At 37.9% G+C, this 15,590-nt stretch overlaps 1 protein-coding gene across 1 annotated transcript; it reads left to right on the top strand.

The window, feature by feature from the left end:
• Positions 1 to 812: 812 nt before the first annotated feature.
• LOC125662913 (protein neuralized-like) lies at positions 813 to 14,494 on the top strand. Its single transcript, XM_056147098.1, has 7 exons — positions 813 to 989; positions 4,372 to 4,551; positions 5,087 to 5,164; positions 6,833 to 7,147; positions 7,241 to 7,306; positions 11,979 to 12,146; positions 14,044 to 14,494. Exons 1-7 carry the CDS (start codon positions 977 to 979, stop codon positions 14,238 to 14,240), a joined length of 1,017 nt encoding a protein of 338 aa, XP_056003073.1. The 5' UTR covers positions 813 to 976; the 3' UTR covers positions 14,241 to 14,494.
• Positions 14,495 to 15,590: the final 1,096 nt, after the last annotated feature.

Raw genomic sequence — 15,590 nt, 5'->3', positions numbered from 1 at the left:
GCCAACACTTAGTGATCAATGTTCTTTCCTCCTGTCGAATGACATTGTACATCGGAATAGGACATCTCTCTCTCTCTCTCTCTCTCTCTCTCTCTCTCTCTCTCTCTCTCTCTCGCATGTATGTACAGGCAATGTGACGGTAAATAATTGTCAATCCCGAAGAGACAACAAAGTTTGAAAGCTGCACTATATTCCCTCGTATATACATGTATATATTTTTTGTGTAATCAAATGTCTATTTTGGATTGTGCATGTCATACCCGTATCACCCCCAAAATGTATGTTATCGATTATATAATCTTGCTTGTATATAATTATCTATAATATTGAATTGTGAATGCAATTCATCCAAATAGATGCACTGTGTACATGCGCATGCATGATCAGAAACTGCAAAAAACCTTGAGCGGTCAAGCTAAGGGGAAAATGTTTCACTTTGATATTTCCCGATTCAACTGGAGACATCCTTATTGGCACGGGTTCAATCAAAGGCACCTGAAGTATGGACACTACTACTCACCTACCCCCCCCCCCCCCCCCCCCCCCCACACACACACACACATTTCTGATTTTTCTTTGCAGCGATAATATCTCCGAAATCTGTGGACTCCCTGTCTATGCCATTTGTAATATTTTTACACTTTGTGCAAGTTTCTACCGTTATTTTATCTTACCGGTAGAAGGGCAATCTCTAAAGCTTACAAAAAGCGTGAAATGATTACATAAATCGAAACTGGGATGGGATAGACGGGGAATCCACACATTTCGGAGAAATTATCACCGCAAAAAAATTCAGAAAGGGGTAATAGTGTCCATACTTCAGATCCCTGTGGGTTCAGTGTGTCGCAATCTGTATAATGGAATCACTACTGTGGAGATAAAAACGGAGTTTATGATTTTGTTTCGTAGATTTATCAGCAGAACGAGCATCTAACATTTTAAAAGTACACATTCATGCAAATAGCTGTCTGCACTTATGCGTTTTCTAGGTAAGCATGCTATGTGCATTATGTGGTATGTACTGTATTTTGCAAGCATTGAATGTGTTGTATGTATACGATGCTCTTTGTGTATTTCATTCTATCAGTATGCAATTGGCAAATAATTTCTTCGCGTTTATTTCATGTTATTTACATGATACAGTCGCTTTCATTTTGTCGCCTTTGCGCCTCGAAATAACGAAAAGACGACACATTTTAAAAAGGGCACAGGCCAGACAATGTGATAATTCTGAAAACACAACGTTTGAATTTAAGCTCGCCATTTTGGATCTGTATCAATCTCGATCACTTGAAAGTTTATCATAACATAATGATGTTTCCACATAACATAATGATGTAACCACATAACATAAAGAAGCATCAACATAACGTAATTATGTAACCACATAACATAATGATGTAACCACATAACAAAGATATATCGACATAACGTAATGATGTAACTACATAATGTTATGATGTAACCACATAACATAAAGATGTATCGACATAACATAAAGATGTATCGACATAACGTAATGATGTAACCACATAACATAATGATGTGACCACATAACATAAAGATGTATCGACATAACGTAATGATGTTACCACATGACGTAATGATATAACCACATAACATAATGATATAACCACATAACATAAAAATATATCGACATAACGTAATGATGTAACCACATCATATAATGATATAACCACATAGCATATAGAAGTATCGACATAACGTAATGATGTAACCACATAACATAAAGAGGTATCGACATAACATAATGATGTAACCACATAACATAAAGAGGTATCGACATAACGTAATGATGTAACCACATAACATAAAGATGTATCGACATAACGTAATGATGTAATCACATGACGTAATGATATAACCACATAACATAATGAAGTATCGACATAACGTAATGATGCTACCACATGACGTAATGATGTAACCACATAACATAAAGAGGTATCGACATAATGTAATGATGTAACCACATAACATAAAGATATATCGACAGAACGTAATGATGTAACTACATAATGTAATGATGTAACCACATAACATAAAAATGTATCGACATAACGTAATGATGTAACCACATGACGTAATGATATAACCACATAACATAATGAAGTATCGACATAACGTAATGATGTAACCACATAACGTAATGATGTAACCACATAACATAAAGAGGTATCGACAGAACGTAATGATGTAACCACATAACATAAAGATGTATCGACATAATGTAAGGCTGATTTACACTATAAGGCAGAAACGGCGTTCCATAGAAAATAGTAGATGCGATCATTCTTTGTGGGAAGCAAAATATTCCTCTCCGAGGACACAGAGATGATACCACAAGTGATTCCTCAAATAAAGGTAATTTCCTGGCAATATTACACCTGTTGGCAAAGCATGATGAGCAGCTCTGGTCTCATCTACAAAAAGCAAAAAAGAATGCCTTATATACCAGCAAAACCATTCAGAATGAGGTTATCTAACTCATTGGAAATCACATCACAGGTAAAATTTTGAAGGGTTTACAAGGGAGGGTTTTTTATTCCATCATAGCCGATGAGGTATCTGACAAGTACGCTAACAAAGAAGTTTTAGTCTTGTGTCTCAGATTTCTAGATACTAGAGAACACCCTGCCATCATTAAGGAGGGATTTCTTGACTAGGCAAATATAGGCAGAACTACTGGGGAAGCAATTGCTGATAAACTTATTGAAATCCTCCGCTTGCTTGCAATTCCGATTGAGAACATGCGAGGGCAAGCATACGATGGTGCAGCAGCAATGGCATCGGAAAAACGGGGGTGTCAGGGACGAATCAAGTCTCTAAACCAATTAGCTTTGTACACACACTGTCGGAGTCATGTATTGAATCTGAGCATCGCTTCAGCCTGCAAATTACCCCTTGTGAGGAATATGATAGATGTCCTTAATTCAATGTTTATTTTCTTTCGCAGTTCCCCTAAACGACAAGGGTTTCTTGAGACTATTATAGAAAATGATGGATCTGTAGATTTTTCCAGAAAGAAACTAGTTGGACTCTGTAAGACTAGGTAGGTTGAGCGTCATATCTGCTTTGATGTGTTCTACATTATGTACAAGTTCGTCATCAAATGTCTGCAGCACATTCTCAATCAAAACCTTGATGAAAGTACCAGTGAAGACTGGTCCTGGGATAGACAAACTAAAGTGACCACACAGGGCCTTTGGCTTCGATGACGTCCTTCTCTGTGTTGATAACATTTGTGTGTGTAAGGTATGTCCTAGATACAATAAAGCCGTTGACTCTCAAACTTCAGAAAAGAGATATTGACATTTTCACTGCAAGTAAGTTAATTGAGCAACACGCGGATAGGATCAAAGAAATTCGTAGAACGGTAGATACCGAATTGGAGTCTTGCTTTGAAGATGCAAAACAAATTGCAGACGACCTTGATATAGTGATAAAAACCCCAAGGGTTTGCTCCAAGCAGCAACACAGAGAAAATGTCTCCACAAGTAATCGAAGAGATTATTATAGATTTGTCGTGGCCATTCTATTTCTGGACTTTCCCCCTCAGTGAATTAAATATGAGGTTTCAGAAAGAAGATCTGGCGGCATATTCAATATACTCTTTGTTGCCTGTCAATGTGACAAATATTTCACACGAGGAATTGTCCAAACTTGCCTCATAACTAATATTTTGGGGGAGCGACCTGCCTTGTTTTTCTGTAAAGGACTTGGAGAAAGAACTCCGAGATTGGAGACGTTATTGTGTTAACATGAGCAAAGAAACTTCAGACAAGCTCTGCAATCTGCTCAATCTTTTCAACTTTGTAGATGGGGACGATTTCCCGAACGTGAAAATTCTTCTTCACATTGGATGTGTTTTACCTATCACAACATGTGAGGCCGAAAGATCCTTTTCTGGATTAAGACGCATCAAGAGTTACATGCGCAGTACTATGCAAGAGGACAGATTGACTGGGCTTGCACTAATGCATCTTCACCATTCATTAGAAATTGACCAAAAGGAAATTGTACAATCATTTATCAGGCAAGGAAAACGAAGATTATTTCAGTCAAGTCTCTTTAGCTAAATAACACTTCCTACCAAAAAACATCAATACACGACAAAAAGGTCGCCCGCGTGGTGCAGTGGTTATATAGAGCGTTTCCTTCGAGAGTTGGAAAATAAAGGGTTGAACATTATATCACGGACTCGATTTTGTTAAAAGGTTCGACCCCCCCCCCCCCTAGAAAAATATTCTAGATCCGCGCCTGCTAGTCCCATTAAGACAGCTCTAGTTTCACTTGTAGGTTAGGGGAGGGGCACTAGTCTCATTAAGACAGCTCTAGTTTCACTTGTAGGTTGGGTGCTAGTGGTGTTCCTGGAGGAGGATGTCCTGAGTCATCCTATTCCTTTGGAGGAGGTGGAAGATGCATCAGGCCGCAATGGTGTGGAGGCTGACCTCCAGGAGAGACATGAGTGTAGGGCGCGCTACTATGTGGGGGAGAGAATGCGGAGGGCCGTAATAGTGAGACGTTCAGGTGAGTAGAAACATGAAGGACATGCTACTATGTGAGGGCCGTAGTAGTAAAAAAAATCGCTCTTTTAACTTCTATTGAAAATTTCTTATTTCTAAAATCAGAATGTTTGAATTATATCCCTGTAGTATCGTGCACATTGAGGTCTTATTATCCCATAGGTAAAGGTACGTATGACCCATATTATTTAATCAATTACCGTAACATGTCCTCCTCTATCACAATGACTTTTTGTGAACAGACAGTGCTTGTGAAATAAATACTGTTATGTATCATAATAATGGAATTCAGTTATAGGTACAAATTACATCAAGTCAAACAAACTCAAGAAACTAATTTTAAAATTCCACTTGTTTTGATGATTTACAAAACGTTTTATTTTTGGCATCCACTACTTAATCGGTAAAGTATTAGTGCTTTTAGTAGCAACATTTAATTGTCCCTGTTCCAGTTATACTGTGTTTTTTAATTTTGATCTCCAACATACCTACAATATGCTATAAGAAACATTTCTTACGACCTTTGCTTTCTTTTTAAGAGAATCGAGAGGAACTTGTGAATTATTATACCAGTGTAATGAAGCTTGAGAGAGAGGAACGCACAGCAGACAGAAAGAGTGAGTATGTAACAGATACAGTTGTATGAAGTGTGTGCTACAGATATAATATGCCCCGGCCAAATGTGGTGTTACCTCAGTATATCACCTGTTTTCCCCCCAGACTATTTTGGTGTTATGTCGATGTGACATTATAAAGAGTTTGACTATTTAGCAGTGTTTGAAATTAACTATAGACCGATAGACAAAGTCTATGTCAAATGACACTGGTATATGCCATTTGTAATTGAGATAGATAGTCTCGATTGAAGTCAGCATTTCGCAAATTCTATGGTCGTCATAACGATCTAGTTCGTCAATACAACCTATCATTGGGTCAAATGTTGTCTGACGTGTTTCATAACGAATGGGAAGCCGTTCTTGGCACACTGATTTTGACTGCGGATAACTCCGTTTACCTGATCAGGATATAGGGCTCGCGGCGGGTGTGACCGGTCGACAGGGGATGCTTACTCCTCCTAGGCACCTGATCCCACCTCTGGTGTGTCCAGGGGTCCGTGTTTGCCCAACCATCTATTTTGTGTTTCTTGTAGGAGTTATGAGATTGATCACTGTTCGTTATCTTCATCTTTCATAGACCAAATTGTCTATGCCAATTTCTAGATTTAAAGCAATTTCAAAGTTAACTTAAAGGACCCAGCATGGTCAGTCGGCAACGGTTAAAACGTTATGAGGAAAGGAAGATACTGTTATGGACATGGAAAGAAAATATGCTTTCTAAGTACATTAGACATAAATGAAAATGTAATAAATTTCTGTTATTTTTTTCAATGTTGCAGTCTATGCCAATTCGATGAGGTCTATGTCATCTTATTTTGGTATAGACCGACCTGTGGTCTATACCAAGTTTTAAACTAATTTCGAACACTGATTTTCGTGTTATATCGAGGGTGGCATTATAAAGAGTTTGACCATTTTAATGTTATATCGAGGGTGGCATTATAAAGAGTTTGACTATTTTAGTGTTATATCGAGGATGGCATTATAAAGAGTTTGACTATTTTGGTGTTATATTGAGGGTGGCATTACAAATAAATTGACCATTTTGGTGTTATATCGATGGAGGCATTATAAAGAGTTTGACTATTTTAGTGTTATATTGAAGGTGGCATTATAAAGAATTTGACTATATTGATGTTATGTCGAGGGTGGCATTATAAAGAGTTTGACTATTTTGGTGTTATATCGAGGGTGGCATTATAAAGAGTTTGACTATTTTGGTGTTATATCGAAGGTGACATTATAAAGAGTTTGACTATTTTGGTGTTATATTGAGGGTGGCATTATAAAGAGTTTGACTGTTTTAGTTCATCAATGTGAAATTGATTTCCGTCTTCACTTAGTCAGAAAGTAAAGTTGTATTTACCCAAACCTTGTACAGTTTCTGGAATACGACGTTCTAAAGCTGTGTTTACCCAAAGCTTATACAGTTTCTGGAATATGATGTTTTAAAGTTGGTGACAGTTTTGCATTTTCATGAAAATTTTCAAAAATCCCAGCATTTCAGTTATGAAATTGAAATGAGTTTTAATAATGGTCTCCAGGTTAAATTTTCAAAACAAAAGTTATGTTTGACACATATAATTCCATATGAAATGAAATGTGTGATATTAATTGTAATTTGATATGATCAGTTACTTTCAGGGTAAATGTTTCTGTGTGTTACAGATACATTGTGGCAGTACACTAAGATGATAGGCGGGAGTGTGGTGGTAGGAGGTTTGGCGGTGGCAGCAGCACCACTGGCTCTGTCTGCAGCAGGCTTCTCTAGTGCTGGTATTGTGGCAGGTTCTCTGGCTGCTCGTCTGATGTCTATGGCAGCCATAGCGAATGGTGGTGGCGTGGCGGCAGCCAGTGCCGGAGGCTGGATCGCGGCTCTCCAGTCAGCAGGTGCTGCAGGCATATCTGCCACAACAAATCTACTGCTGGGCTCTACAGCAGGGGGACTGTTTGCCATGTTTAATAGAAAGAAAGCATCTGAAGGTAAGGCTAAAAGAGAGTGGAGGGGAGGGGGGTCTGTTCACCAATACAGAAGACCAAGAAGAATTTTCTGTAAGGTTACCATGTTATTTTCAGGTAATGAAAATGAAGGAGACACTATTAAGAATATGAAATGCCAGGACAAGAAGGAAAAGAAAATGGGTATGTTGTAATGTTAATTGTTAGAACTGCTTGGCCAATATCAACTGAACTTGGCAATGCTTTTGCTTTTGGTATCTTTACAACTTGTAAAATGGTATCTTTACAACTTGTAAAAAGGCATCTTTACAAATTGTAATGATAGTGATATTCTCATGAATGTGTCACAGTTGTATACAATGCATTTATAAATCTTGATGAATATAGTACATCTATTTTAATGAGAGGAAATTCCATCAGAAATGAAAGTAGAATGTAATACATGTATAAGAAATAAATTTCATTTTTGAAAATGCATGTCTTGAGTATATGAAATACAATGCATCATGTTAGCATACTTTTCATTCATGAAGCACATTAGTGCTTCATGAAGCATGTTGGCATGAAGTGTTCACAATTCATACCCTCATGTACAGTGCTGCCTTGTTATGTTGCCAACTTTTGTTCAAGATCAATTTGGGCAATAAAGTGGGAGTGGCAATATAACGAATTTACCATTACTGACAATTCACTGAGCAGCCAAATGACATTTAGTTATGTGAATTTTTGGCTACTTTCTGTATAAACTGTAGTAGTTAGGGCTACACGGATCATGGATATTGGCCTGGGTAGCTCAGTGGTTAGAGCACCTGACTAGTAATGCAGGGGTCCCAGGTTCGATTCCCTGTCCAGCCACAAATTTTCTCCTCTCCTATATGGAGGGTAATCGTGTTCAAAAATCCAAGCATGTAAACTTGTTAATTGAAACATGCAACTGTGTTAATTTCTGTTTCAACTATGTATGTTTGCAACTCAGGGGGTGTACGTTATGTTTCTCAGAAATGTATACCTCAGTGTTGTACTCTTCATTTGTGTCATCGTTTAATTTCTGATTTTACATTTCTCTTTATAAAAATGCATCATTGTTTCTTAAGTTATACGCGGTCATCCCTACAGTATTTCCGTTGGTAGACTTTGTATTTACATAGCTGTACCTTACAACATCACATCTTACACCTTACAAGTCAACAAATGTCAAGTTAACATGTTTGTCGAATTTCGATATGACCATATATGGAAAGACAACGGAAATCCACGATTTCTACCGAGAACCGAAAGAAAATCAATGTGCTACACGGGCAGAACACAAGCGGTATTCTCGCTAAATTGTACGTGCTTGGGTGAAACGTCACCAATGAACAATATATTTCCAGAATATATGTTAACGTATTTTTTAAAATTCAAAAAATTAATCATAATAAAGTCATATCTATTAGATCTAAAATACATATCTAATTACATAACGAATTTTACGAGGTACAACTGGACTGAAATTACATGTTAGCTTGGTAGACTATTTTTTTCTTCAATCATATCTAGGGCTAAAATAAATTAAAATACGTATATATATTTTTCATTATAATATGTAGCAATATGTAAGGAAATAGTAGTCAGAAATTTAACTCAACTTAAGTTTTGTTGCACAAAGAATGACAACGAGTATCGGCCACATGACGTGGCTTTTCTGAAAAGGGGGTGGGATTGGGGGCAGAGGAGAAGTCGTCTAAAATTCTTGACAATCTAGCAAAAAAAAGGGGAACCCCCCCCAAGAACTCCATAAAATATGTTGTCTATTCCAAACTAACAGCCTAAGGGAGGGGGAGGGGCTTAGTCCTTCAATTCATTACAATGTACATGTACATGCAGTTGGGGGGGGGGGGGGGCGGGGTCATCCAATATACCTTACTTTCTATGTGAAAATAACTTTGCACGTAAAAATAATGGAAAATCAATTTTAACGTGCCTGAGTATAAGATGGACGAAATCAGGGATACCAAATGTGATCATCCACTCAAACAACTTCTTTGAGACTTTATCTCCCACAAAATTTATAAAGAGGAACACTTTAACAGAGACGGGATGCCCTTCATTGATTATGGAAAAAAACTCTTTCTACCACATCATTCTTTCAGCCTTTTGACTGGCCCTGTGACGTGCAGTACCACATGACCTCTGCACTTTTGATATTACATACACATACGCATAGGCGCCCTCGGGTGATACTAAGATAGGACAATTTCCGATGTCTTCCTGCTATAAACAGCCCATAATTGTATATTAACAAATAACGTTTTCAATTTTCATAAATATTTTATACTAAAAAAGAACGTTTATATCTGAATCTTTTAGGCATGTTTGATTAGATATCCATATCATGCACCAAATCTCAGCGAAAATTGGACTCTAGAATCCTTTATTTGCAAGGAAAACAATTTTGTTTTATCATTCAGGGACGAATCACTAAAAATCATATGAAATAATTGAGAGCTTGTTTCACTCTTTCGATGGTGAAATCACTCTTCATAAGAGGTGTTTTAACAAGCCATTAAATAAAATTTTAGTGTAATGAGCTATCTTAACCGGTGCAAAATATGTGTACTAGCATGTTGGATAGTTTTATCCATACATAAACGTTACATGTCTGTGCACATGCACATCAAGAAAGCATATGTTTATTATTAGGCGTTGGTGTAAATCCATTCTTCATAACCTTATATATCATTTTCTGTGTGTAATGCGTAACGTCGAGAACTTGAGACTGTGACACATGTCGATTTGTCTTTTGATATAAAAACTTAGCAAATTCGAGATGCAAATCCTTGTTAATTTTGGCGCATGCACAATAGCTTAGTCCTACAAATGGGGAATTCTTTCGTTTCTCGGTAATAATCGTGGATTTCCGTTGTCTTTCCATATATGGTCATATCGAAATTCGACAAACATGTAAACTTGACATTTGTTGACTTGTAAGGTGTAAGATGCGATGTTGTAAGGTACAGCTATGTAAATACTAAGTCTACAAACGGAAATACTGTAGGGATGACGACGTATAATTTAAGAAACAATGATGCATTTTTATAAAGAGAAATGTAAAATCAGAATTCAAACGATGACACAAATGAAGAGTACAACACTGAGGTATACATTTCTGAGAAACATAACTTCCACCCCCTGAGTTACAAACATGCATAGTTGAAACTGAGAAATTAACACGGTTGCATGTATCGATTAACAAGGTTACATGCTTGGATTTTTGAACACGATTACCCTCCATACTCCTATACTTCATTTGGTGTCATTGACCACCCCTGGATTTGCAGGTGAAAGTACTGTCAGTGGCAAAAGAATCTGGGTTGCGTGTGTCTTAAAGGGCAAATACTTAAGGAGGTAGGAATTTAGTAGTTAGGGCTATATGGACCATGGATATCGGTCTGGGTAGCTCAGTGGTTAGAGCACCTGACTAGTGCAGTCCAGCCTAAGATTTTCTCCTCTCCTATACTACATTTGGTGCCGATGACTGCTCCTGCACTGCAGGTTGTCCTGCCAGGGGCAAAAAGAATCTGGGTTGTGTGCATTCGAGGATGAAGACAAATTAAGAAGGGGGGAATTTAGTAGTTAGGGCTATACGGATCATGGATATCGGCCTGGGTAGCTCAGTGGTTGGAGTATCTGACTAGTAGTAGTAATGCAGGGTTCCTGGGTTCAATTCCCAGTCCAGCCAAAGATTTTCTCCTCTCTCCTATATACTACTGTAGCGGTCAGCCGGGTTCCATCGCCGGTGGTCAGATAGCTCAGATAGCTTAGGTAATTTGCATTACAAGTGTATTATCAAAGGTAAACCCTATAAAAGTTGACGATTTGTTTGTGAAAGTCAGTGGCATATGACATTATGCGGGGTTGGCATTATAACAGGGGTGTTAACATGGGGAGAGATCTGTTCTCTAAGATTTTAAGCAATAAGCGGAGGGCAATATTTCGAGGGAGTACTGTATTATTTAAGAATCCTCATGCACTATAGATTTAAGTTTGTTCACACTGTGAGCTGTGGGCCACAACAAAAGCCTGTCAATTTTATGTTAGGATTATATAGGGAAATTCTTGAAAAAACTGTCTGGAACCACAAAGTTACAAATGTCAATGTAAGCCTCTTCAGGTGGAATGAAATAATGTCTTTACAGAAACACTAGGATAGAATATATATCTATTAAGGTGAAAGTATCCTATTGTTTTGTAGGTTAGAGTTTTTCACACTGTGACCCTTGAGGGGAAAAAAAGAAAGAAAAAAACCCATAAAAATGAAGAAAACTTGTTGTTCAAACCACAGAGGCTAAGCCTGTTTTGTGCTCAAACTCTGTGATACCATAAATATAAATTTCTGGTTCAAAACGGACTTAGCCCCTGTGGTTCAAACCGTTACTACTGGGGACGCGATTTAAACAAAAGGTTTACATAAGAGTGATTGTATAGACATTTTTTAATGAATTTTCTTCTGAAGAACCTCAAGATTAAATCTACAGGTCCAAGATAGTGCCACAGTAGGGATATGATTTTCATACTGTCATGAACTGTCTTTATCACTATATACCTGATCAGGATATAGGGCTCACGGCGGGTGTGACCGATCGACAGGGGATGCATGAACCTGATCCCACCTCTGGTGTGTCCAGGGGTCCGTGTTTGCCCAACTATCTATTTTATATTGCTTATAGGAGTTTGATCACGGTTCGTTATCTTCACCTTTCATATAGGGGTGAGTGTTGTAGCCCAGGATCTCTTGTTTATAGTAGGCTGAATTTCTAACAAACCCAGGGTATAGAATATGGTCATCTTTTAATTAATAAAGCACACATTGTAGATCTAAATAAAATTAGAGCTACCAAAACTACAGAAGGTAATCAAGCACAGGACACTGGCCGTCCATCGGAAGACACCATCCAAGTCCACAACAGTGACTGTCTATCTGGAGACACTGCTGAAGCTGAGGACATCGGCCGCCTGTTGGATAGCAATACCCAAAACCCAGGTAGAGGAGCTGAGTGCTAGGATTTAGTACTTAAGTCTGAATGAAGGTATATGTAGTGAAAATGTTGTTATCATTAGCATTAATATCACCTAATGAAGGTATATGAAGTGAGAATGCTATTATTAGCTCACCTGAGTGAAAGGTTAAGTGAGCTTTTCAGATAGCCTGTTGATTATCCATCCGTCTGTAAACAGTTTACATTTTCAACTTCTTCTCCAGAACCACTTGGCCATTTTCAACCAAATTTATAGCAAAAACATCCTTGGATGAAAGACTTTCAAGTTTGTTTAAATGAAGTACCATGCCCCCTTCAAAGGGGAGAATAGGGTCGATTCATTCTAAAATCTTTCCAAGAACCATTGGGCCAGAGGAGCTGAAATTTACATAAAAGCTTCCTGACATAGTGCAAATTCATGTTTGTTAAAATCATGACCCCTGGGGTTAGTATGGGGCCATAATAGGGGATCATAGTTTTGCATACAAATATATAGGGAAAATCTTTAAACATCTTCTTCTCAAGAAACACTGGGCCGTAAGAGCTGAAATTTACGTGATAGCTGTCTGACAAAGTGCAGATTTAAGTTTGTAAAAATTGTGATGCCCGGGGGTAGGATGGGGCCAGAAGGGGGATCAAAGTTTTACATACCAATATGTAGGGAAAATCTTTAAAAATCTTCTCAAGAACCACTTAGCCAGAAATGTACAAATTTACATGAAAATTTCCTGACATAGTGCAGATTCACATTTGTTAAAATCATGTCCCCCAGGGCTAGGATCGGGTCACAATAGGAGATCAAGGGTTTACATACAAATATATAGGGACAATCTTTGAAAATTTTCTCAAGATCCACTGGGCCATAAGAGTACAAATTTACATGAAAGCTTTCTGACATAGTTCAGATTAAAGTTTGTTAGAATCATGGCCCTCAGGGGTAGGGTGGGGCCACAATAATCGATCAAAGTTTTACATACAAATATATGGGGAAAATCTTGTTATCAAAAACCACTGGGCCAGAAAAATTTACAAGTACATTTACAGGAAAGCTTCCCGACATAAAGGAGATTCAAGTTTGTTAAAATCATGGCCCCTGAAGGAAGGGGATCAAAGTTTTACATACAATTATATAGATAAAATCTTTTTTAAAAATTCTCCTCAAAAACCACTGGGTCAGAAAAGTTTTCATTTACATGAAAGTGCAGATTCAAGTTTGTATTAATCATAACCCCTTGGGATAAGTTTGGGCCGCAATAGGGATAACATTTTTACATGCAAAATATATATAAGAAAAGTCTTTAAATATGGGACAAGGTGACTCACATGAGCGATGTAGCCCATAGGTATCTTATTAATTTAATGAGTTCCTCATCAGTTCATGATTTGATGAATTTGTCATCAGTTCATGATTTGATGAGTTTTTCATCAGTTTATGAGTCTGTTAATGATGACTCATTTCTTCAGTCTGTGATTTCATGAGTTAATTGTTATCACTTTATGAGTCTGTGTTCACGAGTATGTGATTTTCTGACTCATTCATCAGTTTGTTGGGGGCCTCCGTGGCGCAGTGATTAGAGCATCGCGCTCAAAATCACACGGCCTCTCACCTCCGCTCAACGTGGGTTCGAATCCTGCTCGCGCCGGTAAGTGAGAAAGTTTCCCAGTTCGCTTTCCAGGTACATGGTATCTGGGTTCTCTCTTCCACCATTAAAAAACTGGGCGCCACCATATAACTGAATAATTGTTGAGTGTGACGGAAAACATCAATCAATCAATCATCAGTTTGTGAGTCTATGATTTGATGAGTTCATCATTGATTCATGAGTCCATGAATGGATGAGTTCCTCATCAGTGTACGAGTCTTGTCCTGCTTTTTACTATGTTATGTTGGTTATTTTTCAGAGACAGAACGTCTGTATCAGGAGACTCTGAGACTTCAGGAAGCAAACCAGTGTAAGATTTGTATGGACAGTAAGATGAACACTTTATTTTTTCCCTGTGGACATTTGTGTGCTTGTCAACAGTGTGCTGCCAGACTGAGAAAATGTCCCATCTGTAACAAGGTGGTGAGAAACCTACACCGAGTGTACAAGTCGTAGGGCTGACTACTGCAGTCTATAGTCTCATGGGTATACCTGTTATTTGTTGACAGACCAACATACTTCCTGTCATTAGATCACATGTACATGTAGACTCAAGTGATCACCTATTGTAATCTGGGATATTGTCCTTATTGTTTTTCAGTATGTAAAGTCCTTTAACATTTTTTAAAAGTGATGATCTCCATTCAAGTTGTAAAAATGTTTGAATTTGTAAAAGTTCTTGACTCCAAAAATAAAACAATTGTGCTGACTACAAAGTGTTAATGATGAAATAGACAAAACGGCAAACTGACAACTCAACTGTATGACAAACGGGATGATTTCAGCTTCTCCATCGTCAACTTCCCATATTTATGTAGCAATATTCCATTATCACCTGCAAATGGTGTTTATATATCTCAACTGATTCGATATGCAAGAGCTTGTTCTGTGTATAGTCAGTTTTTAAATCGAGGTAAGCTACTGACAAACAAGTTGATTGTACAGGGGTTTCAGTCAAAAGCTGTCTGACGTGTTTCATACCGATTGTTAAGCCGTTCTTGGTACACTGATTTTGACTGCGGATAACTCCGTTTACGTGATCAGGATATTGGGCTCGCGGCGGGTGTGACCGGTCGACAGGGGATGCTTACTCCTCCTAGGCACCTGATCCCACCCCTGGTGTGTCCAGGGGTCCGTGTTTGCCCAACTATCTATTTTGTATTGCTTGTAGGAGTTATGAGATTGATCACTGTTCGTTATCTTCACCTTTCATAGACCTGGATCCAGTTGCACGAACGTTGGTTAAAGTTAATTGGCCGTTAAAATTGAGTTAACGCGCCGTTAAATTTAAAGGCAAGTTAAACGGGTTGCACGAAATTTAACTGACGGTTAAGAATTGAGATATTTATGGACACTGGGTCTTGGGTTTCTAATGTTGGATTGGGACTCATAGTAACGACTCGTTTAGTGAAAATGCATTATTTCTCATGAAACCTTCTTAAATGCTAGACATCAAACTATCAATTACACAATTCACTTGAAGAATTTATTTCAAAAATGTTAATTTTGTGACAGTGTTTCAGTATATTCTACGTTAGAAAAAAATGAACACCACGCCCCTTCATGAACTTAGTTTTTATGGAATACAAGGATGATGCGGCTTGTTCATATATATATTTCATGCACAACATCAGTTTACAGTAATAGCTTTTGGTGGTGGTGGTGGTATGTTGTTTAACATCCCACTCGAGAATTTTTCACTCCTATGGAGACGTCACCATTTCTGGTAAAGGGGTGTAAAATATAGGCCTATGGTTGGTGCTTATGGTGTTTGAGCAGGGAGGGGTCTTTATCATATCACACCTG

Source organism: Ostrea edulis, chromosome 8, assembly GCF_947568905.1.
Source record: "Ostrea edulis chromosome 8, xbOstEdul1.1, whole genome shotgun sequence".
NCBI lineage: Eukaryota > Metazoa > Mollusca > Bivalvia > Ostreida > Ostreidae > Ostrea > Ostrea edulis.
This window is presented reverse-complemented; position numbering and strand designations above follow the sequence as displayed.

Excerpts from the sequence above, each read along its gene's own strand:
- LOC125662913 (XM_056147098.1), top strand. Across the intron at positions 7,307-11,978 it reads CAAGAAGGAAAAGAAAATGG|ATCTAAATAAAATTAGAGCT; the intron begins GTATGTTGTAAT and ends CACACATTGTAG. Across the intron at positions 12,147-14,043 it reads TAGCAATACCCAAAACCCAG|AGACAGAACGTCTGTATCAG; the intron begins GTAGAGGAGCTG and ends GTTATTTTTCAG.